We start from the raw sequence: 24,654 nt of genomic DNA on the forward strand, positions 1-24,654 counted from the left end.
GTTGTGTATAGTAGAAATTAGGTTATTATTTTGCCTACAGAATGTTTTACTCTAATCACAGTATTTTACAAAGGAACTTTATAATTTTTCATTTCCAGGAATTCTTGTACTGAATAGAAACAGTGCTTTGTCAGAAATGCCTTTAGTTTATTTTTAAATATTGGATCTGGAGCAGTTTTTATTTGTTCTGGAATTTTATTGTGTAATACGACACCCAGATGAGTTATATATTTTTGGTATGATGATGTCCTTGAAAAAATTTGATGGATATTAGATTGCCCTCTGGTATAATGAGCGTGTATATCATTGTTTTGGATTAATTTGCCTGTTCTTGAGAGGTATTCCCTGGTGAATAGGATTGTTTCTTGAATGAATAGGGATGGGATGCTTAGAACATTAAGTTTTATAAATTGACATTTACAGGATTCCAGCTTTTTGAGGCCACAGATTATCCTCAGTGCTCTTTTTTGTAGTTTAAATATATTTGTGCTGTGAGTTGAATTTCCCCAAAAGATGATTCCATAGTGGAGCAATGAGTGGAACTGTGCATGGTATGCTTGCATTAGTGTGGATTTACATGTAGTAGATTTTAGTATTCTTAGTCCATAGCACAATGATGAGAGTTTCTTTGATAAGTTGTTTATATGTGTGTCCCATTTTAAATTTTGTTGGACCCATAGACCCAAAAATTTTGTTGCATTTACATTTTCAATTTTATCATTATTTAACTTTACTTGGATAGTTTTTTGACTGGATGTGGGAATTAGATGGAAGTTGATACATACAGTTTTCCCACTATTAACAATTAGGCCATTTTTGTTAAACCACTCAGAAAGTTTTTCCATAGAGTTATCAGATATTGTCTGAAGGGATTCAGGGCTAGATCCAGTCAACACTATGCTTGTATCATCAGCAAACAGGATAGTTTTTTGTGGGCTCATACGTTCAACAAGATCATCTATGTAAATGAGGAATAGTAATGACCCTAGAACAGAACCCTGGGGAACACCATATCTTATTGTTCTTTCCTCCGAGAGGAAAACTGTGTTATTTAATTTTATTCTGTACATTAATATCGTATTGAAGTGATACCTTCTGTCTGCAGTTTTGTAGGTAAGAGCATAGCCAGTTGTGAGCCACACCTCTTATTCCTCTTCTTTCCAATTTAGCAAGCAGTATTTTATGATCTAGTACGTCAAAGGCTTTAGAGAGATCTAAGAAGATACCTGCAGCTATATTATGTTGGTCAATTGATTTCAGTATGTGGTCCAACAGTTCAAAAATTGATGTCTGGGTGGATAAAGATTTACTAAAACCATGTTGTTGAATGCTGATTGGTGCATGGTTTTTTATGAAATTTATAAGCCTGTCATAAAAAAGTTTTTCCAGGATTTTTGAAAAGATGCTTAATATGGATAATGGTCTATAATTGGATACTAAATCAGGGGAACCTTTCTTTAGTAATGGTGAGACTTTAGCTATTTTGAGAGCATCTGGAAAAATGCCAGTTTTTAATGATTGATTGTAGATGGTTGATAATGGCTTTACTATATGGGGAGCACACACCTTTAATCTGAGGTAACGTACTTCATCATAGCCACTAGAGATTTTATTGCGTAACAATTTTATTATGTTCATAAGTTCATCAGGGTTTGTTTCATAAACAAACATTGTAGCATTAGTGCTGTTTGACGTATTGGTGGAATTTAAGAACGATACCTTGCAGTTTGCCCGAATGAGATCTTCTGCTAGTGAGGTGAAATATTCATTGAACTTGTTTACAACTGTGTATGGAGCTGTGACCTTAGAGTCATTAAGTGTTAGAGAAATGTTTTCCTTTTTAGGTGTTGAACTACAAGTTTCTTTTTTTAATAACTTTCCACATAGCTTTCATTTTGTTTGAAGAGTTTCTTATGAAATTGTCATTCCATAAAAGTTTTGCCTGTCTAATCACTCTAAGATAAGTTTTTTTTTTGTAGGCTTTATAATAGTCAGAAAATTCTTCAGTGAATATGTATTTTTTGGATCAATATTGGAGAACTCTGTTTCTCTCACTAGAAATTTTGATTCCTTTTGTTACCCACGACTTTCTATTTTGATTGCTTGAAGTTTTTGTTTCAAAAGGAAATGTTGTATTAAAGTAATAAAGGAAGGTGTTATGGAAGCTTAAGAACATATTATCAACAGTTGTTTGCATGTAAACACTGTCCCAATTTTCCTTAGCTAATAGGAAGTTAAAAATCCTAATATTGCCATCTGAAAAGTTTCTTCTTTGAAATACTTTTTTGGGGCTGATTTTACTATTTTCCATGTCAATGCTCAGTAGCTGAGCATCATGGTCACTGTATCCCATGCTCAGTACTTCGCCAGTGAATTTGTAACCAGTATCAGTTATGAAGATTTGATCAATTATTGAATCAGTATGCTCTGTTGATCTTGTTGGAGAGTGTATTGTGGGGATCATATTAAAGGATTTGGTCATGTTTAACAAATCAAGTTTACCATTACTGTTTTTTGATAAATCAATGTTAAAATCGCCACAAAGTATTATTCTCATATTTAATGAGCTGACACTATTCAGCAGAACTTCTAATTTGGTCATAAAATTTGGAATATTACTACTTGGTGCTCTGTATACATTTATAATTATATAGTTTAGTTCAGGCAGCTTAACCATAGAAAGCTCAAATTCCTTATCTTCAGATAATGCAATCTGTTCATTTAGGCCTACCTCACTGAATTTTATCTGGTCCTTTACAAATATAGCAGTACCGCCATGTGTGGAGAAATTCCTACAATAGAAGCTTGTTAATGAGTACCTTGGAATAGAGGTTGACTGAATTTCTACTTTAGACAGCCAGTGTTCGGTAATACATATTACATCTGGATTTATTTGAGACTGAAGTAACACTTCCAGCATTTGAATCTTATTTCTGAATGACTGGACATTATGGTGTAATACAAGAAATGATGGACTTTGTGACTTTTCAGTTAAGGGTTTAATTAATTTCTTTTCTAAAGGTATTTCTGACACAGCACTTACCCTAAAAAATTGGCCGAGATTTTATTTTTGTGTGTAGCTTCTTGCACGCAATTTTCAGTAGCAGAGGTGGTTTTGAGTGGTTGACACAGTTCTGCTTCCATCAAAGCTTCTGTTTTTGGCCTAAACCATTTTGTAATTTGTGGTTGTTTGGCAATCTTGGTACTTGGGGCTGATTTCTTCAGGATATGATTTAGGAGTTTTTCTACTATTCGGTCTTTTCCTAACATATTTAAATGTAGTCCATGAGCTGTATGAAATCTTCTTCCTAAATTGTATGTATCAATCATCTCTACGTTATGAAATGTAGAACATATTTCTGATATCAGTTTGTTTGCAATGCAAATTTCTTGGTTGACACAGGACCAGGAAGGCCAATCATAACGATGAGGAATGTTAACAACGAGTACATTTGTATGTAATAGGTTGTTTAAGCATTCCTTCATTTCTTTTTCAAACCCTTTTGTTTCATTCCTATATATATCGTTTGAACCACCTAGAAGCACAACAAAATCACAATTACTTAAGTGAGATACATCAGTAGAGTTTGTTAGTTTATTTACCTCACAAAACTGCGCTCCTGGCTTCACAAAACCTGTTACCATTAAATTACATTTATCTTTCAATAGTGCTGAAATTCCACGTCCATGACTGTCACCAAGCACACAAATTTTTTTGTTTATCACAGTTTTGAGGCTAGAAGGTTTTGAAACGTGTTTTTGCTGTGTAGATATATTCTGTTTTTGCACATTCGGTAACCTTTTTTGATAACTATGAACCTGTGTTAACTTTGCGGTCTTGGGAGCGAATTTATTGTATGCAGCAGAAGTTTGTTTTTCACAATGACCATTGTTTTGTAGTAGGATATCAAATTTGTTTTTTTGAGCTATTACTGAAGAAGAAACACTATTTACGATATCTGCACACTTTATTTTACACGGACTCTGTTGTGTAGGTTCCACATTTGCTTAATAACAGGCTTTTCTTTCAGATGGTGCACGATTTGATCTTTTGTAGATAGGCCTACCGTTTTTAGAAGTACGGCAGGAGAATTTATTACTAAAGACGATGAAATGATTGCGCTATGGTTAGCGTTACCGGTACACCCAGAATGTGTTGGAAAACTTGAAATGGCAACGGAATCATCGGTTACTGTGTACACTTTATTTCTGTCGAATTCACTTACGCCCTGCTCGGCGATTTTTAGTTTTCCATGATCATTTTCAAGACATTTGAGTCTATCAGCTAACACTCTGTTTTCTGCCAAGGATCTGTGCACAATTTCTTGCAACAAATTAATAGTTTCAACTAGTTTTGCTTTGTCAGGATGGACTTCACATGTTACACACTTACATTTTGATTTGGATGATTTTTCACTGCAGGTTTTTTGCGTAGCACTAGACTTGAAACTTTGCGAAGCACTTTTGTTGATCATCTTCTTGCTATTGATACTGGATAACATTTGAAAATTCAAAATAACTGGAGGCACAAATTCACTAAACTTCTCAATCGCCACCATCTTGTCTGCCTACCCTTTCATTTAAATGCCCTATTATTGTGGCTTGATTGTCCTGATTACACTTGCTGAACACATTTTGCAGATCAGCATAGTGGTTTTTTGAGAAAACACACTTACTTACAGTCTAGTAAGACAAGTAAGTTGTATTTACCAAACATTTTTAACATTTATGTATGTGCCACATTAAGAGAATGAGAAGATAAATTTTAAAAACAATTTTAGTTGGACAGGAACATTATGCTCAGCGCAGTTCAGTTTGTCAGTGATCTGGTTTTATTTTATGATAATAAAACCAATATTCAGTTAACTATTCACATCCTAAGAAAAGCATGCAGAGAATAAAACATGAATATTTCTTCCAACAAAAGATGAGTAATGACCTTTGTGTGACCAGAGCCAAGACATCAAAGATTGTAGTTAACAGTGATATTATAGTATATTATAAATATTAGATTATTTCACTTACCTGGGATGGAAAGTAACTTATGGCTAGAGCCAAGGCATAGAAAAGAAGAATAAATAAATCCAGTTTCATGTATGAAAAATTACCAAAAATTTGGGAGACAAAGCACAGAAAAGATCCATCAATGAAATTCTGCCCCCACTCTCACTTATTGAAGAGAATGTTGTATCTTTACTGACAAGTATAATACAAGCACAAGAAATGAGATTTTTCAGAAGACTAGAAGACTTTGTGATGATGGACAGGATTAGAAATGAACCAGTTAGAGAAAAATCACAAATATATAGCTCCAAAGGAGGAAAAAGGCCATAATTGTTTGAAATGGTATCACAGCAGGCTTTGTTGCCTAATACTGAAAGCAAAAGTAAAGAAGTGTTTGTATGTAAACATGGAAACTTTATTTAGCATACTTTGTGATTTGCAATCTGTTGCTTTTATATATATTCTTAAAATACCTCCTCTGAAGACTATTTTGTAAAGTGCTAGGCCTCTCATGCTTCCCACTCACATTATACTGTACTGTTAAACAAAAAACAGTTTACAAGTATAAATCAAAAATAGTGTGGTCTGTCATTAAATCTGAATTGGGTATTAATGTGTATGACTATGAAGTTTCTAAAATTAAACTTGAATATACACCATTTGAGATCCTATACAGTTATCACAGAGCTTCAATACATTTTTTAATGAATGATATGAAACCTGATGTCAATGTAGCAGATTACCAGGAAAAGTAAAGCCCTTTGGGATTGGTCAAAAATTTGAGTGTCCCACAAAATGGATCTGGAAAATATTACACTGCTGGTCATTAAAATTGCAACACAATGGAGTTGTCATGAAACAAATGTCTAATTGACACCAATTTTGCTACAGACACAAATGACTAGCTTTCCAGCACAACTGCACAGAGTAGGTGGAAGTAATTATCTCTACATTTTCTATACAGGGTGACTCACATAAAACTTGCACTGCAAAAAATATTGCAGAAATGGAAAGTGCTTTTGAGGTGCATTTTTCACATAATGGATTAGTAGGCAGGGGCTCACATTGTTAGCCAGTAAACACGTAGTAATAATTCTTAAAAAGTGTATTTTTGTTCAAACACACACTTTTTGAATGAAACAATACCTATTGACACTAACAAACTTAAAGTAGGGTAAATTAGAATGTCAGTGGTGTTTGTTGAAAGGATTCTAGTGTGAGTCATTTACAAGATACCATATTTTGAAAAGCTCCCGCACCGACACTTACGATCACAGTTTGTGTTCTGAAGGACCAGTGGCAGTGGCAATACACACTTCCTGTCTGGTATGGAATGACTACTGCCCATGTGGTAGCATTTCAGCAGAAATGTCCAAGCAGGGTGCAGTAATATGTCATTGAATTTCTCAGGTGTAGTTGGTATGTCCTTGTAAACAGTCTTCCAGATTTTCCCACAGAAAATGTTTAAAGGCATCAAATCCAGGGAATGGGCTGGCCAAGGTACAGGTCTTCTGCATCCAATCCAATTTGAAAACAATTCTTGAAGACATGCTGAAGTACTTCGTTCACTACAGGCTGGACATCCATCATGTTGGTACTACACATTCCTCTTGGTCTGCAGAGGAACATCTTCTAGCATCCATGTAAGATGATCTCTTAGGAGGTTATGATACTTGTGTACATTCAGCATTCTGTCTATGAAAAATGAGCCTATGAGCTGATGGTTCACTATCCCACACAACACATTTACACTCCATGGATAGTGACATTCTACCTGACAATGCCAATGGTGCATGTTTCAGGTGTTTACTTGTCCATTACTGGCAAATGTGGCTTCATCACTAAACAAGATACATGAAACATCTGGAGTATCCTGTCTTAATGTCCACGTACAGAAGTTAACACAATTCTCATAATTATTTCCATGCATCTCTAGATGGATAGAGATATGATAGGAATGGAACCTATGTCAATGCAGAATGTGTAGGACTCTTGCCTGACTAATACCACTTCTTTGTGTGATTGCGCGGTAGCTAACGTGTGGATCAACTGCAACTGTGGCAAGAACATTTATTTCCCCCGATTCTGTTGTCACTTGATTCCTCCTGTTACATTGTCTAGATGTTACACTACCACCTTCACATAACTAGTTGAAGAGGTTGATAAATAACTGCCGAGATGGTTGGCATTTATTGGGCTATCTTGTTGCATACACCGTAGAAGTCCAAACTGCATTCTTCCTACACTTTCCATACACCATGAGCATGTTGTCTCTTTTTGCAAATCCCATCATCCACTCATGAACTACTGCTTGGACCGTCACACACTAACTGACTAGCAAGTCGCAGTGAACTCGAGGAACACACAAGCACACTGTAAGCAAACATAACTGCACTGTACCTAGTAACTACACAGGTTGAAAACAAGTGTTAGTGTGGAAAATTTTCAAAATACAATATCTCATAAAAGACCACAACAGACACCACTGACATTCTAATTTTCGCTAGTTTTAGTTTGTTAATGTCAATAGGCATTGACCCATTTAAAAAGAGTATGTTTGCATAAATATTGACTTTTTAAGTATTATTACAATCTGTTTATTGGCTAAAAATACATTCCCCTGACTTTCAATCCATTCTGTGAAAACCGCACATGAATAGCACTTTCCATCTGTGCAGTATTTGCGGTGCAAGTTTTAGGTGATTCTCCTGTATAAAGAAAGATTACACAGTGGAATTTTCATTCAGAAATGCCATTTGAATATTGATTGTTTGTAAGAATATTATGTTATACCTTGTGTAAGTAGGAGAAACATCTGCTGGCATATATCAGAATTTGACAGTGGGAGGATCACAGCCCATCAAGACTTCATTTAATAGTTCCATGATCAGTGCCCGAGTGGACAGAAATAGTTGACCCTGCCTTGCAGGACTGTATGGGGACGTCACATACTTCGAACTGGGAAATGGGCTCATTTGCAGTGAGACAAGTATCAACAGAGATAGTGCGATGACACATGGAGCATCACAGATTGTCAGCACCATGATCAGTGTTGTAGTTTCTCCTCACATGACAGCAGGGGAGGCAGGCCAGCAGTGGTGCACCCAACACCAGTGGACACGGAAGTGGCACCACATTATCTTTACAGACAAGTTCCGGTTCTGCATACAGCATCACAATGGATATATCTGCATGTGGAGGGTCCAAGGAGAATGAACATTGCCAGATTACACTCGTCATGTCATATGGGCCCAGCAGGTGGCATGATGGTGTAGGGTACCACAGGGTAGACAACACAATCACCTCCATTTCACATAGCTTGAAATTTGGACAGCAGGCATTACAACAGACACTCAGAGATCATGAGCTCAGTATGTCACTGACAGTAGGTATCAGTAGGAATGTTAGAAAAGTTAGGAAAATATTTCTTCGTAGTGAGAGTCACAGGAAATAGATTTCAAACTGAGCGGTCAACATCAGACACTTATCTCTGGGACTGTCAATGTTTAGTGTAAATGGACAAAATTCAAATGTATTGTACAATGTGCATTAGATGGGTATCTCACAAGCAAAGCCCTATTAGAAAGAGGATCCGAAAGTAAAGAGAAATTCTCCATAGATTTACACATGGTCAAAGCCTTGTCATCAAATGGAAGCGCAAAGAAAACGAAATGAGTATGCGGAGAGTCATGCGCAAAGCAGTCAACAAATTCAAAAGTAAAACTCTGGTTTTGAATCTTGATGAAAAAGGTTTTGGTCTTATGTTGAGGTAGTAATCTGATCAAATCCATCTATATATTCACTCAGTGACCATACTGGCACAAAAATGGAGAATAACATAGAGAAGGCCAAATTACTATATCCTGCTTTCCAAAATTATTTCACTGTGCAAGATCATATTCCAGTTCCTCCTCTCAATCATTACACAAGCATCAAACTGACAGATATTGACATAAATGAAATAGAAACTTAACTAAACTTGCTCAACAGAGGGAAGATGACTGGACCTGATGAGATACCTATATGATTCTGCACATGGTTTGCAAAATAACTTGTTGCTCTTCTAGCATCATTCTATTGTAGGTCACTGGAAGAACAAAATGTTCCAAACAATTGGAAAATGTGCATGTCACTCTCATTTTCAAGGAAAATTGTTGAACAGATGAACATACTTGTAGGACTGTGCTACTGATGTCAGTCTGTTGGAGAGTTTTATGTTTTATGTTTATGTATTATTGTACTAGAGATAGATACTGAACATCTCCTGCCCAGGGATCAACATAGACTCTGAAAACAATAATCTTGCAAAATTTAGTGCACTCTGTTCATCCAGTACATGCTGGTGCCCAGGTTGATGCCTTGTTCCTTGACTTCCAAAAGGCATTTGGACGGTTCCATACTGTTGCCTAAAGCATAAGGCACAAGCATAAAGGATGTCAGACCAGCTTTGTGGCTGGATTGAAGTGTTCCTAGCAAATAGAGCACAGCATGTCTTTCTCACTGCAGAAAAAAGACATAACAACAGCTTAGAGCATACTCCAAGGGGATGGTATAAAACCATTACAGTTCACAATATATAAAAATGACAAACAACTCTGTGCTACAGGCATTCCCAGTTGTGGCAATATGTCTTGCAAAAAGAAAAGCACATGCAGCTGTCTGATATCTGTAATGAAACGCAACTGGTTTTGTGGCCTATAACCACATCCTCAGGTGAATATCTTAACAGAAAACACATGAATGACTATCCATTTGGCCCAGTGGACCCCATTTCATAACATTACAGCCACAAAACCCTAATATTTACAACAGTTAAACATTCAATACTTTTAAGTCATTAAAGACGTCGATGTAGGAACGATGGGAACCCAACCTCCACTGGTAAAACAACATAACTCCCAAATGCAGATAGTCAGCTAGAAAAGGAGCCAAATGGTGTTTACTTTATCCTCCACAAAAGTGAGGTAGAACCTCCAACCAATAACAATAAAAAATACAGAACAGAGGCAGCCTGGACAATAGCCCACACCAAAGTGGCAGTTTGAATACTTACAGATTATCCATCACATCCTAGTGGCAGCCTCCAAGAAAAGCAACAACAAAAAAGCTATACTGAGCATTCAGCAAAGCATTGGTACCCAGAGCATAGCACTTGGGTCATTGAGACTGCCTCTGCAAGGTGGGATGAGCAGTAGATTAACCACATCCCATATACTTATACACAACTAGGAAAGGTTGGGCTCACCCATTACATCCAAGCAATAAACAATAACAACCACAGCATAAAACATTACATATCACAAAATAAAGCATACACAGTCTCAGACACAAAAGCACAGCCTAGAAAAAATTATGCTCAGTAATATTATCATCAATGTGGTCCAGGATGTTATTACCGGCAATTTAAGAACCTATAGTGGCTGACCAGCAGTTGAGATTAGTGATGCCCTTAAACTTCTGGATATGGTCCTTAGATATAATTATCTTAAATTTGGTGATTATATGCACTTTGGGAAGCAAGGTCTGACTATGGGACATCCTTTGCTGTACTGCCTAGCAAATATTAGTAGACTACATTCGAGCATGACATCATGACTTTATTACAGGTGCATCGTGTTAATACTGAGATGTGGTAAAGGAATGTTAATGATATATTATTTTCGTCTAAAGGTATGAAGGAGAACTACTTTGATTTCATTAGGGAATTAAATAGTTTGCATGTAAATGTCCACTTCACCACACAACATAGTAAGGGAAGGTGATTACCTTATTTGGATTTGTATATTTACCTTCAGGGGTCCAGTGTGGAATTTGATATTTTCATAAAATCATCCACTACTTGTTTGGTACTCCATCAGAGCTCAAACCACCCTCTTGCATGTAAGATTATGGCTTTCCTATCCATCCCCAAGTCCAAGGAGGCCGTTGATAGAGAGTATGAAATTGTCCTTCATTTAGTCCATGTTAATGGATACATCAAGAACTTGATAAATAACATTAAAAAGGGTGTATTATGGGAAAAAAATCAGGGTTTGGTATGTGGCAGAGGTGTGATGATTACATTACAGAGGATAGAGGAACAGAAAAAAAGAGTACAGTGGTTACCACAGAGTTTTGTATTTTGGTAGGATCTCTGAAAAAGTGAGATAACTGCTCAGTGCAAAAGATATAAGACCAGCCTTTTTCATTCTTGGGAAGATGAATGAAAGAGTTAGGCATAGAGAAGAAACCCGACCATCTGTTAAAAATACTATGACACAGGTGTACTGTATCTGTTGGATGACTGTCGTACATGATATGTGAGGCAGCCTGGTCATGGGCTTAGGGAACATTATGACAAATATGACGCCATGGAAGGATAGTGAAAAAGATCGTCTCCCAGTTTTGTTATTATGTGACCATTTCGTATGCAACATATGCTCGAAAAGGGTAGCAAGAGGCATTCTGTGCATGGAATGTATGCGCTGGTATCACGATAAGTGCATCAAAATTAATCTGAAATTCATAAACGATGGAGACCAGTGGCAATGCCGTGCATGTGTCGAACGTTTAGCAGAAAACAATTTAAAATTCTCCATAACCCTTCAAGAAAAGGAAATTACCGCATTAAAAGAAGAACTAGCTGCAATACGCTCTGAACACAAGGATCTCTTGAACAAACTCAAAATACTGAAGGAGAAACTGTCTGCCAAGTACATAACAGTGAGCTATCTCGTGGTTCTGTTGGCGTCCCAGGAAGGGGAAAACAATGCTTTAAGGGAAGAACTGGCTGCAGCACACTTGGAACATGAAGAAATAAAGAAGAAAATGGCTACAATGGATAGTGATCAACAAAATACTCGTGTATTGTGTTCGTGTGACCGGGAATACCGGAAATAACAAGCTTGTTAGGCCTATTGGAAATAAGCAATGTGATTTTAGTGCTACAATTAAACGCTCCAGTAATGATGTAGGCCTATGTAGCAACAGCAGCTCAAAAGGTAAAGGGCAACCAGGTCTAAAATCAGGTAAGACAATCATACCTCAGAAAACGACGCAAACACAACTTTCAAACCCATGTTTACCCACCAATGACACCCAAAACAAAGTGGAAATGGCTACGAAATTCTGTGAAAAACAAAAACGAGTGAACAAAAGTTTAAGGCAATCATCTTGGGTGACTACCAAGCCCGCAATATATCGAAACTTCCAAATGAAGGTGATCACATTCAAAGTTTCGGTTACGTCTATCCCCAAGCAAATGCAAGGGTTGTCCTAAAAAATATTGATCAAAACTCTCCAAAAACTTGCACCTCTGACATTGTTGTAATTGTGGCAGGAACAAACGACATCACCTGCAACAACAGCCAGAATCTACTAAAAACACTAAGAAACAAACTACCATGCATTTCATCAAAGAAAGTGTTCCTAGTTGACGTACCATTTAGACACAACCTTCCAAACAGGTCACGTGTAAACAGAGACATAACAAACACAAACTCACAAATCTATAAACTCTGTTCAAAATTCACAAATGTCACCATAATTGAAGCTAGCAAATTTCGCAGAGAACACTACACACGACATGGCTTCCACTAGAACAACCTTAGCAGAAGAGAAATTGCAAATCAAATATCACAATCTGTAGAGCAAACGAAAGGGCAAAGCAGTCCTATAATACCTATTAGATTTAAGGAACAAAACATAACTGTAAAAAACCTTCACCCAAAGACAAAATCAGTGTAAGCCATACAGGTTACGCCAACAAGGGTAGGATGTTAAACCCAGAAATTTTTTTAGGGCCAAGCCCCCTACCTCCGCAGTGGCAACAAAAAAGAGCCGTCAGTGTCCACATACATACAGCTTCGCCATATACCACCAAAATGTACAGTCAATAACAAACAAGCTTGCAGAAATCGAACTCCTATTCACAACAGACCTACAATATGTAAATGTCATTTGCATTACAGAACATTGGCTGAAACCAGACCAAATTAGTTCAGCTAGCATACCTGGTTACACATTAGCTTCCCACTACTTCAGGAAAAGCCAGAAAGGTGGAGGTGCTGCCATATTTATAATAAATTCCGTAAACTACAGACGTTTTGACCAGTTTGACCACTTAAATAAAGAAAATGATTTTGAGCCAGCTGAAATCGAAATTCTAGAAGCAAATATAATCATAACATGTATCTATCGTTCTTCAACAGGCAATGTATGTGTCTTCCTAAAAAACCTTGAAATACTCCTAAACAAACTTCACCAAAACAAAAAGGTACTAATTTTATGTGGTGATTTCAATGTTGATTTCCAGTCTACAGGGCGTGTGAAAGGATCCCTACTGAATCTCACTAACTCATTCAATCTGAATCCCACAGTAACATTCCAAACAGGTGCAAAAAACAACACCAAAACCACACTTGACCAGATATTTGTAAACTGTCCCTACCACAGAGTCGGACCTCTGGACACAGGCTATAGTGATCACTGTGGCCAAGCTGTATACCTTCCAAATATTTTCCCCTTAGACTGCAACAACAAATACACAACTAAAGTAAGAAACTACAGCAATGAATACATGAAAATCTTCAATGATTCCTTAGCTGCAGAAACATGGAACAAAGTATATGAAGCAGATGATACAGACAACAAAATGGAATCATTTCTAAACACATTTCTATATAACTTCAATATTGCCTTTCCCATTAAACTCAAATGCACCACATCAAAAGAACCCAATAAGAAGCCATGGATAACAACTGGTATAAAGATTTCCTGCAGAAGGAAGAGAGATCTGTTGAAGTATTTAAAAAATAACAACGCCATCCCCACCCCATCTCAAGAAAGATACATCAAGCAATATGTCAAAATCCTTAAAAAAAGTCATAGTACTGGCAAAGTAAACAGCAAATGACGACTATGTGGCAACATCCTCAAACAAAACCAAGGCAGTGTGGAGCATTATAAGGAATGAAACAAATCAAAAGCCACATAAACATGAAAACACTATCCTGATCCACAACAACACCAGAGTTACTAATCCACAAGAAATTGCAAATATCTTCAACAATTACTGTGAAAATATTGTTAAAAATCTGTTACAAAGCTTCAACAAACCCACACCCAACAGACAAAACAAAATAACAACTCCTTTAGAATCTATATTCTTCTGGGAAACAACTCCTGAAGAAAGTGTACTAAGTGCAAAGTACCTCAAGAATAAATTCTCATCTGGAATAGATGACATCCCAGATTTTATCATCAAAAACTGCATAAACAAAATAGCTCTCCCACACTCAAATGTGTACAACTCATCATTGATGGCAGGTACATTTCCAAAATGCATGAAAGTGGCTAAAGTCATCCCAGTTTTTAAGAAAGGTGAAAAACTCAATGCAGAAAATTACAGACCCATATCACTGTTACCTGTGTTTAGTAAACTTTTGGAGAGACTAGTTCACCAAAGACTAATAAATTTTCTTGATAAGAACCAGATACTATCTGATGCCCAGCACGGTTTCAGAAAAAACAAATCCACGACAACTGCTATATATGAGTATTTACACTGCACCCTAGATGCTCTAGACAAAAAACAAAAAGCAGTTGGGCTCTTCCTAGATCTGTCCAAGGCGTTTGATGTCATAGACCACAAGATTCTTCTCAACAAACTGGAGTCACATGGCTTCAGAGGCACCCCACTAAACTGGTTCAGCTCATACCTGACAAATAGGAAACAAAAAGTTTCAATACAACATAACAACCAAGTACATATCGAAACATACTACTCTGACTATTGCAATATTACACAAGGTGTGTCCCACAGCTCAGTACTTGGACCAGTGCTCTTCCTTGTGTACATAAACGACCTACCATCAAACATCAATGCCAGCACCAGTACACTCTTCACAGATGATACCAGTATCCTCATAACAAGCAAAAATGTGAACATGAACTCCAAGAGGCCATAAATGGAAATACAGATGAACTTGGTGATTGGTTTGAGAAAAAAAAAAAGCTCATAGTTAACACAAAGAAAACCACTTACCTAAACTTCCACCTAAGATCAAATAAAATTATGCCTGATATGAAATTACACGGTTACCAAAAATCTCCAAATACAGAAACAAGATTTCTAGGCCTATGGATTCAGGATAATCTAAAATGGCAAACACACATTAATAAAACTAATAGTACGCTAAACCGAGCTATGCCCTACGAATCCTTGCATACTGCACAAGCCCGGAAACTGTTCACACAGCCTACTATGCACAATTCCACAGTGTAATGCAGTATGGTATTATATTCTGTCGAGACTCTACACATAGCCCAAACATGTTCCTCACTCAAAAGAGAGCTATAAGAATAATGAACAAGGCAAAGCCGACTGATAGCTGCAGACCTCTCTTCCAAAAGTTGCTCATCCTACCCCTTGGCACCCTGTATCTACTATAACTATGCAAATTTGTAAAAAGTAGTATTACAAAATTTAATAAAAATGTAAATGTCCATGACTATGGTACTAGACAGAAAATGGAACTCCATGTTAAAGAGATGCACACCTCTGCCTTTAAAAATTCTCCCTTCAACAAAGGCATTAAAATATACAATAGCCTGCCATCAGAAACAAAAAAAATATGTCCCTGACTGTATTTAATAAAAAATTAAAATCATTCCTGCTTGATCATTGTTTCTACAGTGCAAGTGAATTTCTGCTCCACATGGGTGGAAAGAAACATGAAACAAATTGCAGCAAAGAATTTCATAAAGAGTAAAACATTAATGCAAGTATGTGCAAAAATCTTTCATCTATATCATTTGCTACTAAGCAAATTAAGTGCAGAAAGAATATCCAACCAGGTACTGTTGTGTATATGTGTTAGAGGAATATAGCACTAAAATACAAATGTGTAACTGAGTACGTAATTTGTGCGTCCATAAATTCGTGTGTCCATAACTTCTCAGAAAACATGTATGTAAGCTCATGTTTGTGTAAACTTTTGGCATATTACTTCATGCCAGCAAATTATCGCAATGTCCAACATCAAATTTATGTTTGTGCATCACCATGTGCATGTCATGTATTGATTCAGAGGACAATAAATAAATAAATAAATAAAGTTGACCAATTCTGGGTCCTCATTGATTACTCATTTACATTAGCAAGACCATTCAGAAAGTGGCTTGTCCAGTAACTTAAACATTTTGCACAAGGAGGGAAATGGACAGGCCCTCATTGTGTTAGAAGGGAGGGAAATAATATGCAGCATCACACACTTAATAGCCAGATTGAGCTGCAACATCACAGATATCTTGTCTAATTTTTATCATGTGCAAGAGCTTGATTCCATTAGGCCTGTGCTCCACCTGTGTTTCTGTTCTGTTTCACCCATTGTATGCATATTGGTATCTTGTTCGTGATGTCATCGCACCTACAGTGATAAAAGAGAGGGGGTGGGGAGTGAGGTGTATATTTTTCTGGGCTTCCTTCTTTGCTCTTGCAACTGAGATGATGTTTGCTTTATTATGAAATAGGTAATGTTTTATACTGATGTGGCTAATGTTTATTGCTTGGTTGTAATGGAGGGCACCAACTTTTCCTCGTTGCATATATGTGTGCATGATGTCATTAATCTGCTGCTCATCCCAGAGGTGCTCACAGTAATGCAAGCACTAGTGCTCTGAGTACCAGTGCTTTGCTAGGTGGTCAGTGTGGCTGGTATACTGTTGCTGTTCACAGGGCCTGTCACTGTTTGTAAGTATGCAAACTGTTGGTTTGGTACAGGCTATTTTCCAGGGTCTCTCTATTCCATATTTATTATTATTATTATTATTATTATTGTTATTAGTTTCTACCCCACTTTTATGGAAGATTAAGTATATATTCCATGTGTTTCCTTTTCTAATTGACTATCTGCACTTGGGGTTATGCCGATTCACTTGTGAAGGTTGGGTCTCCCTTGTTTCCTACATCAGTGTCTCTAATGACATAAAGTGTAATTAGTATGTTTGGTAACTGTCATTATTAGGGTTATGTGATTGTAATGTTATGACATGGGTCCACTGGAGCAAATGGATAGTCATTCAGATGTTTCCTGTTTAGTTATACACTTCAGGATGTGGCTATAGTTCATGTAACCAGTTGTATTTCATTAAAGATTATCATACAGCTGTATGTGGTGCTCTTTTTGCAAAATGTGTATAAATGACCTAATGGATAACATCAGTATCTCCATGAGCTTGTTTGCAAGTGGTGCTGTTGTACACTGAGACACACAATACTAGAAAATTGTATCAAAATCCAGGAAGATCTGCAGAGGATTGAAGCTTGGTGCGGTGACTGACAGTTATCCCTCAACATTAATAAATGTAATGTATTTTACATAAATAGCTGGAATGTCCTTTTATTGTTTGATTACACAATTGCTCAACAATCACTGAGCATAGTCATAACCATTAAATATCTGGGAGTTTATCAACAGAACTTTAAAGTGGAACAGCCACAGGAAACTAATAACAGTAAAGACAAATGCCATGCTGAGATTTATTAGAAGAATTCACAACTTGTGTAGTCCACCCATGAAGGAGGTAATCTACAAGACCCTCATTTTACTTATATAGTCTGTTTGTAAACTGGAGAGTGATCACTGCTTGTGGTGTGGGAAATGAACATTTCCAGAAGAACACTACAGCTGCCACGCAGGATGACAAAGAATCAATTTCCCTTATAGCAGCATAGTGCTGCAGGCCTTGATTTACATAGATTATGCTCATATGCATTTCTTGCATTAGTTATATTAGTTATGAATTCCAGTATGCTGTTCATGCAATTAGTAAAAAATAAAATCTCCCTGGCCATATATGTGCAATGCATCACAACTGATTTAAAAGGCGTTCCACAGAAACAACCTTGTGAAACTACCTGTAGTTGCTGATTGTGGAATAGTGGGGTAGATAGAATAGGGACTCGCCAGCTTACTCTGCAGTCTGCAGACAGACTATACTTAACTGACAGATTAAAACTGTGTGCCGGACCAAGACTCGAACTCAGACCTTTGCCTTTTGCGGGCAAGTGCTCTACCAACTGAGCTACCTAAGCAAGACTCACGACCCGTCCTCACAGCTTCAGTTCTGTCAGTACCTCATCTCCTACCTTCAAGACTTCACAGAAGCTCTTCTGCCAACCAGAAGAGAACAGGTCGTGAGTCAATCTTGGATAGCTCAGTTGGTAGAGCACTTGCCCGTGAAAGGCAAAGGTCCGAGTTCAAGTCTCGGTCCGACACACAGTTTTAATCTGTCAGGAAGTTTCATATCAGCGCACACTCCACTGCAGAGTGAAAATCTCATTCTGGAGACTATACTTAAGTTCCTCCACAATCTGAGATCCTTATCAGGTAGGACTGATATAGGAAATACAGAAGAGCCAAAGAAGAGCAGCATCTTACAATATGGGTTTGTTTAGTAAAAGCAAAAGAGATGCAAGAGTTTAGCCAACACTAGTGATGGGTGACTGAGGAGAGCTCTGTGCTTTGCGGTGTGATTTAGTTTAAAATCCTAAGGTTTTGCATTCCTGAAAAGAGTCAACCTATATATTGCTTCCTGCTATGTATAGCTCACGAGAAGACCATGAAGGTAAAATGAGAAACATTTGAGCTCATGTGGTGACTCACAGACAGTTTAAATACACCCCATGTACCATTTGCAACTGGAGTAGGGGTTGATGGTTCATGAAATACCCTTTACTATACACTGTATGTTCTAACCACAAAAACACACAAGCTCTGACAGACACAACACTTTATACTATATAAAAATAATTTGTTACAAGAAGACACTTGCCACTAAGTGGCTACAGATTTAGGCAACAGTATATTGCAGAAAGAACATCATCTTCCTTCCAATGATTCCAATGCATTTTTTGTGAGCAACTTCAGATTTATTGAACAAGAGGGATACAACAACGTCACAGACAACTCAGCTGAGAGTCCTAGTGTTTTGCTGAGATTTTTATGGGAAAACTTACATGAAGTATTTAGAAACCTAACTGGATAGTTGTTGACTGTAGAGATCTTAGTGTGTTCATTTCACCAGATGAAGAAATAGTGGTTTGCACAAGAAGCTTAGATAAATAGTTTTTCAGAGAGTATTCTTGTCTTCTTTTATGAGAAGAAAATATTTACCTGTCTATCTTGCTCGGTTTAAAACACTTAGCAAGGATAATGAAGAATGTGATACGCTGTAATTCAAACACAAATGTTTAGATTTAGTTTTTTATTTGATATGGTCTATGATTAATACTTTGATTTTTCAGACACATGTAGATCTTACTCCAAATGTACATTTCCTGTCTGAGAAGTATTTTAAGGATGCAAGAATATATCTCCCAGATCGATGGCTAAGAGGAAATGAAAATACAAATTATCATCCTTACCTGCTGACTCCTTTTGGACATGGTACAAGAACTTGTGCAGGTGAAGTATTCTTTCTGAAAATCTATTCTGTTTATCCAAAATCAGCTCATTAGTTGAGATTATGGACATGGTACTTTGTAAAATTTATAATTACTTCAGTACTGTGTCCTGTCAGATGTTTGCCACAAATGGATCTTTCTAACCATTTTAGTTCTTATAATAATGAACATATGAGAATCTGAAATCAAATGCATATGAGAGTACTAAATATATGGATGGTGGAACTTTTATATATTTGAAAACCTGTCGTGGAAAGTGAATAGTATTGAAAGGATTGCGCAATACTGAACAGTTGGAATCAGTAATTTAAGGGAAGTATATTCTAAAAATTCTATTTCTACCAAGATAACAGGAAATATTTTTCACTAGAAATATTAAAGGTCTAGTGCTGGAGAATGCTATTTTGTGTAACAGCCAGAGATTACAACATAGTCATGCAGCGTTTGTGACAGCAATTCTGTGTTGAGACTGCAAGAGATTCTTCAGATGCCTAATTTGAAAGGATTTCTTCCTTCATTAAAGGCAGAATCTTTCTATTATGATTTGTGAAAGTTGTCTACCTATTTAGTCTAGACAACTGTGACGAGTTTGTATTAACCTAGTACCAAAACATGGCACCAAGTTGACTGCTGTGTTTAATATCCTTGACAGGTGGATCATCATCAATAGTTTCATATGCTCACAGCCAAAGAGATACTGTGAAGAAGTTCAATGTGTAGCCTAATGTTTTCGTGTACAGTCTGATGATCGGGAATTATATGCCATCACTTCCTGCCCCCCCTTGGTGCCCAAATTACAGAGACAAACATTTCTTTCATTACCAAAATATACACTAGTGATGCCCAGTTCCTCTATTAATGCACTAGTGATTTTTCCTACACACACAGCTAATGTGATAAAATCACAAGGCTTATTCAGAGTTTGGCAGATCACCAAACTTAAGTGACCCATATGCAAATTAAATTCTGCTCTTTGCATAGTACTAATAGTGCATGTCAAGTTAAAAGTGTGTCAGATTAAGACTTGAATCTACATACCGGTCTTTCGTAGGTGCAGTGCTACAAACCGTTCTTCTGAAAACACTTCATGGATCCACACTGAACTTAAACCTGCCCAATGATTCCCCTCATTTCTTCTGAATTCTATAGAGGTTCTCCCATGATTCTTAGAGATTAGTAACTCTGGGAAAATTGTTATGTTAGGAACTTTGGCTGCTGAACAATTGTGAAATTGTTGTTACTGAGATCAAATTCTTCTATTCTTTGCAAAGTAACCAATACAGCATACACTCCTCAAATGGTAGAAGAATTTTCTCTCAAAAATAACACTGGGAATGTGGAGAAGCCAAACTCCCCAACATACACATTCTTCTGGAGTTGCTAGGCTCGCCGGCCGAAGTGGCCGTGCGGTTAAAGGCGCTGCAGTCTGGAACCGCAGGACCGCTACGGTCGCAGGTTCGAATCCTGCCTTGGGCATGGATGTTTGTGATGTCCTTAGGTTAGTTAGGTTTAACTAGTTCTAAGTTCTAGGGGACTAATGACCTCAGCAGTTGAGTCCCATAGTGCTCAGAGCCATTTGAACCATTTTTGTTGCTAGGCTCACAGCATCAGGAGAGAGCTTCTACTGAGGAATGGATGAAGCTAGTGGTAGGATGAGGCTTTGAGCCAGTCCATGAAGTGTACCTGCAGTTTCCTCACAATGGAAGTATCCATGTTTAAGACCTGGTTCAGCTCAATGTTTTAATTTATGACAGACTCGGACTCATATTATAGATTTAATGGAGAAGAGGGAAGTTACAGTTTCATGTCCCATCAATGATGAGGTCATTAAAGGCAGAGTACATCTTAAAATTTCTGAAAGGATGAAAAGGAAATTATCTGCGTCCTTTTTGAAGGGACCATCCCCTCATTTGACTTAAGTGATTTAAGGAAACTATGGAAAACCTAAATTTGAATGAGCAGTTGGTAATTTGAAACCCAGTTGTTCTAAATGTGAGTCCAAAGTCTTAACCCCTAAGGCACCATGCTCAGTGATTAATTAGTGTGCAATAGTGTATTAACTTGCAACTGTTCTCTAGAGAGAGAGAGAGGGGGGGGGGGGGGGAGGCCTAATTCTGATGAGAAGCCTTCTGCACATTTTCCCATTTCTGCCTTGTAAACAAACTAAATGCCTATGGAATAGGGGGCCAAGTATGCAACTGAAGTAGCATGACTCATGACCACCTTCATAGCTTCAATTCAGAAAGTACTTTTTTCCTACTTTCTCAACTTCAGAGAAGCTCTCTTTTATTCCTGGACTAGCATTCCTGGAAGAAAAGATTTTGCCAAGGACTAACTTAGCCACAGTGTAGGTGTTATTTCCAGAATGAATCTTTCACTCTGTAGAAAAATATGCACTGTTCTGAAACATCCTGGCAGTGTAGACTTAGTGTCTTCTTAAATTACCTTCCAATGGTAACATGCATTAGCAGCAAGAGTATTCAAAGCACCCTGAATAATAAAATAAAGGGCAACTGAAGAACTAAAGAAACTGGTACACCTGCCTAATACTGTGCAGCCCCCCAGCACACAGAAGTGCCGCAAGACGATGTGCATGGACTTGACTAATGTCTGAAGCAGTGCAGGAGGAAATTGACGCCATGAATCCTGTGGAGATCTCTTCTGAACAGAGAGAGAACCAGAGAAATTGACTAAGTTTGTACAAATGCTACCACCACTAAGTCTGACACAGTCAAAGTGGTGAAGTAGTAGTGAAGCAGAGTATACCAAAGCTTCCCGCATGGCACCATTACGTTAATGAAGTCTGGTCCCTCAATGACATGGAGAGTGGAGAGGCATCCACATTGTAGCAAGTGATGTCATAGCAAAGTCTTTCTGTCACTGTTCACTACACTGGAATTGACTTCTGGAGCTGGAGAGTGAGCCTAAATAATTGCCTCATGGAGTGATACCCATGTGTAATTGACTCCAATCGATTTCCATGGAAGTAGGAAACTGTTTGGCCTGCACACGCCGATTGTAACAGTGTGTGTGTCCAGGTGTGCTGGTGGTACAGCCCTCTGTTGGTCTGGTGGTGCAGCTCACCAGCTTGAGTTTCTTGCAGCCTCTGGTCTGCTGGCATGCAGGCATTGGTGCTGCTGCCTGATGTATGTTTGCTGGTAGCTGTTTGTGCCACCACAGCACTTTGCATTTTCCATTTCTGTATTCTGTGACATGGTAAGACATGTAATGTCTTTGTAAATTGAACTTTTTGTGTAAAAGGATAATATTGTATGCACTGTGGACTGAAAGGTGAAGACATTGTCAGTCATTGTCAGTGTTACACAATGCCAACTCACCATTGCTGCTATTAGATGGCACTGCTGACAGAACTGTGACCCTCCTCCCCCCCTCGCCCCCCTCCCCCCCCCCCCCCCTATTTCACAGTTGGCTCTTCTCCCATGTTGTCACAATCACATGGTGTACATGCACTTCCCTCAATCCCAGCCATGCTGCAACTACTCTGCTCATGATCAGAGCCTGAGCAGACACTTGAATTCAGCAAGTTGTTCAGCTCTGCAGTAGATGATACAAAGTGGAGTGCAATGTCCATTGTGAGTCCCTCATATGGGCCACTACTGTATATGATGACATCACCTTACAAGTTGGTGTTGTGGATAATATGATAAAATCAAACATAAATAAGAGTACCCAATCCAACAACTATAAGATAATTGTATGTAATAGGTCAATGTAAATCAGCACTGTCACACAAAATGATGTAGCAGATACAATTAAAGGACTAGGAGACTCCACCTCCACAGGTATTGATGGTTACCATTCAACAATCTTAAAAAAGAGGGCTCTAAATGTAACTGAACCAGTTACACGCATATGTGACTGCTCACTGTTTTTATTGTTGTTGTTGCTGTTGTATTCTTCAGCCCTAAGACTGGTTTCATGCAGCTCTCCATGTTATAGGGTTTGTCTGTAAAGTAATCATACTGCGTCTGTTATAAGGAATTTATTGATCCAGTTGGTATATACTATCTAAATTCTTCAAACTAGTCTCCTTGGGCATAGATACACTGCTGCCAACATTGGAAAGGTTCCCTGGAAGTCAGCTGCAGTAACCTCTTTCAGAGACTCCCTGAGAGCTTGTTGGGTGGTGGGAATATCATCAAAATGGTGACCTTTCAGGCATCTCTTGAGCTTTGGGGAAAAAAGTCTAGTGGGCTCATATTGAGGCTGTATGGTGGCTGAAGTGAGGTTCCAACCCCTATCTGGGCCAAGTAGTTTGTCTCAAAGAAAGTGGTGTGGGTTGGAGCATTGTCGTGGTGGAGTTCTGGGGGTTGGCATTCTCCAGTTGTTTCCATTTGAAGGCTATGTGCAGGTATTAAAGGTCTTCTTTGCAGAAAATGGCATTGGCGGTTTGTCCTGGAGGTACAAATTCCTTGTGGATCACCTGATGCTTGTCAAAAAAAGACAATGAACATTGTCTTGACCTTGCATTCTTGGGGCTTCAAAAAATCAAGGTGTAACACTCCGAGCTTTGGCACTTGGTTTTGGGGTCATACTGTAACACCATTATATATCACCTGTTATTATTTTGTCTAAATCGTCTGGTTCACTTTCTAACTGCTCCAATATTTTACAGAAAATGTCACCTCATCATTGTTTTTGCTCAGCTCTCAATATGTTTGGCACCAGTTTCACACAAACCTTCAACATTTTCATCCAGACCACTTGTTGCAGAGCATCCAGATTGCTCCACGTCTTCAGTGGTCTCCTGTCTTTTCTTGAACTCACTGAACCACCATAAAACCTGGGTCTTGACAGGGTGTCATATTTGCAAGCCTCCTTAACCACGGCAAGCATCTCCGAAGCAGTTTTTCCCAGGTGAAAGCAGAATTTAATTGTGTAATGCTGCTTCAGAGAAAGCTCAATTTTTCACATTTTCTGCCATGACAAAAATTGAAAAACAGCTTCTAGCGCCACGTGTGATCCTCACTGTGTCAGTGTTTGGATGCGACTGCCACCTGGTGTGTTGCGTAACTTAGATCTTCCACCACAAATCCCCCCACCAGGGAGCATGCTGCTGGCAACTGGAGTGCTGTTCAGTGGCCAGTTTCTTTACTTTGTGGACAAACCCTGTAGTCTAACTTTCACAAGCCTTTTTATCTCTGCATAACTGCTGCAGCCTACATCCATTTGCACTCACTTAC

At 38.0% G+C, this 24,654-nt stretch overlaps 1 protein-coding gene across 1 annotated transcript in view; it reads left to right on the forward strand.

Annotated features, from left to right (window-relative positions):
• Positions 1-24,654, forward strand: part of LOC126248532 (probable cytochrome P450 CYP44) — a 256,791-nt gene that overhangs the window by 200,137 nt on the left and 32,000 nt on the right. The window contains exon 9 of the mRNA XM_049949589.1: positions 19,292-19,451. Coding sequence (XP_049805546.1) covers positions 19,292-19,451 — 160 coding nt within the window. The remainder of the gene's footprint in view (positions 1-19,291; positions 19,452-24,654) is intronic.

The sequence above is a fragment of the Schistocerca nitens genome, chromosome 3, assembly GCF_023898315.1.
Source record: "Schistocerca nitens isolate TAMUIC-IGC-003100 chromosome 3, iqSchNite1.1, whole genome shotgun sequence".
Taxonomy (NCBI): Eukaryota; Metazoa; Arthropoda; class Insecta; order Orthoptera; family Acrididae; genus Schistocerca; species Schistocerca nitens.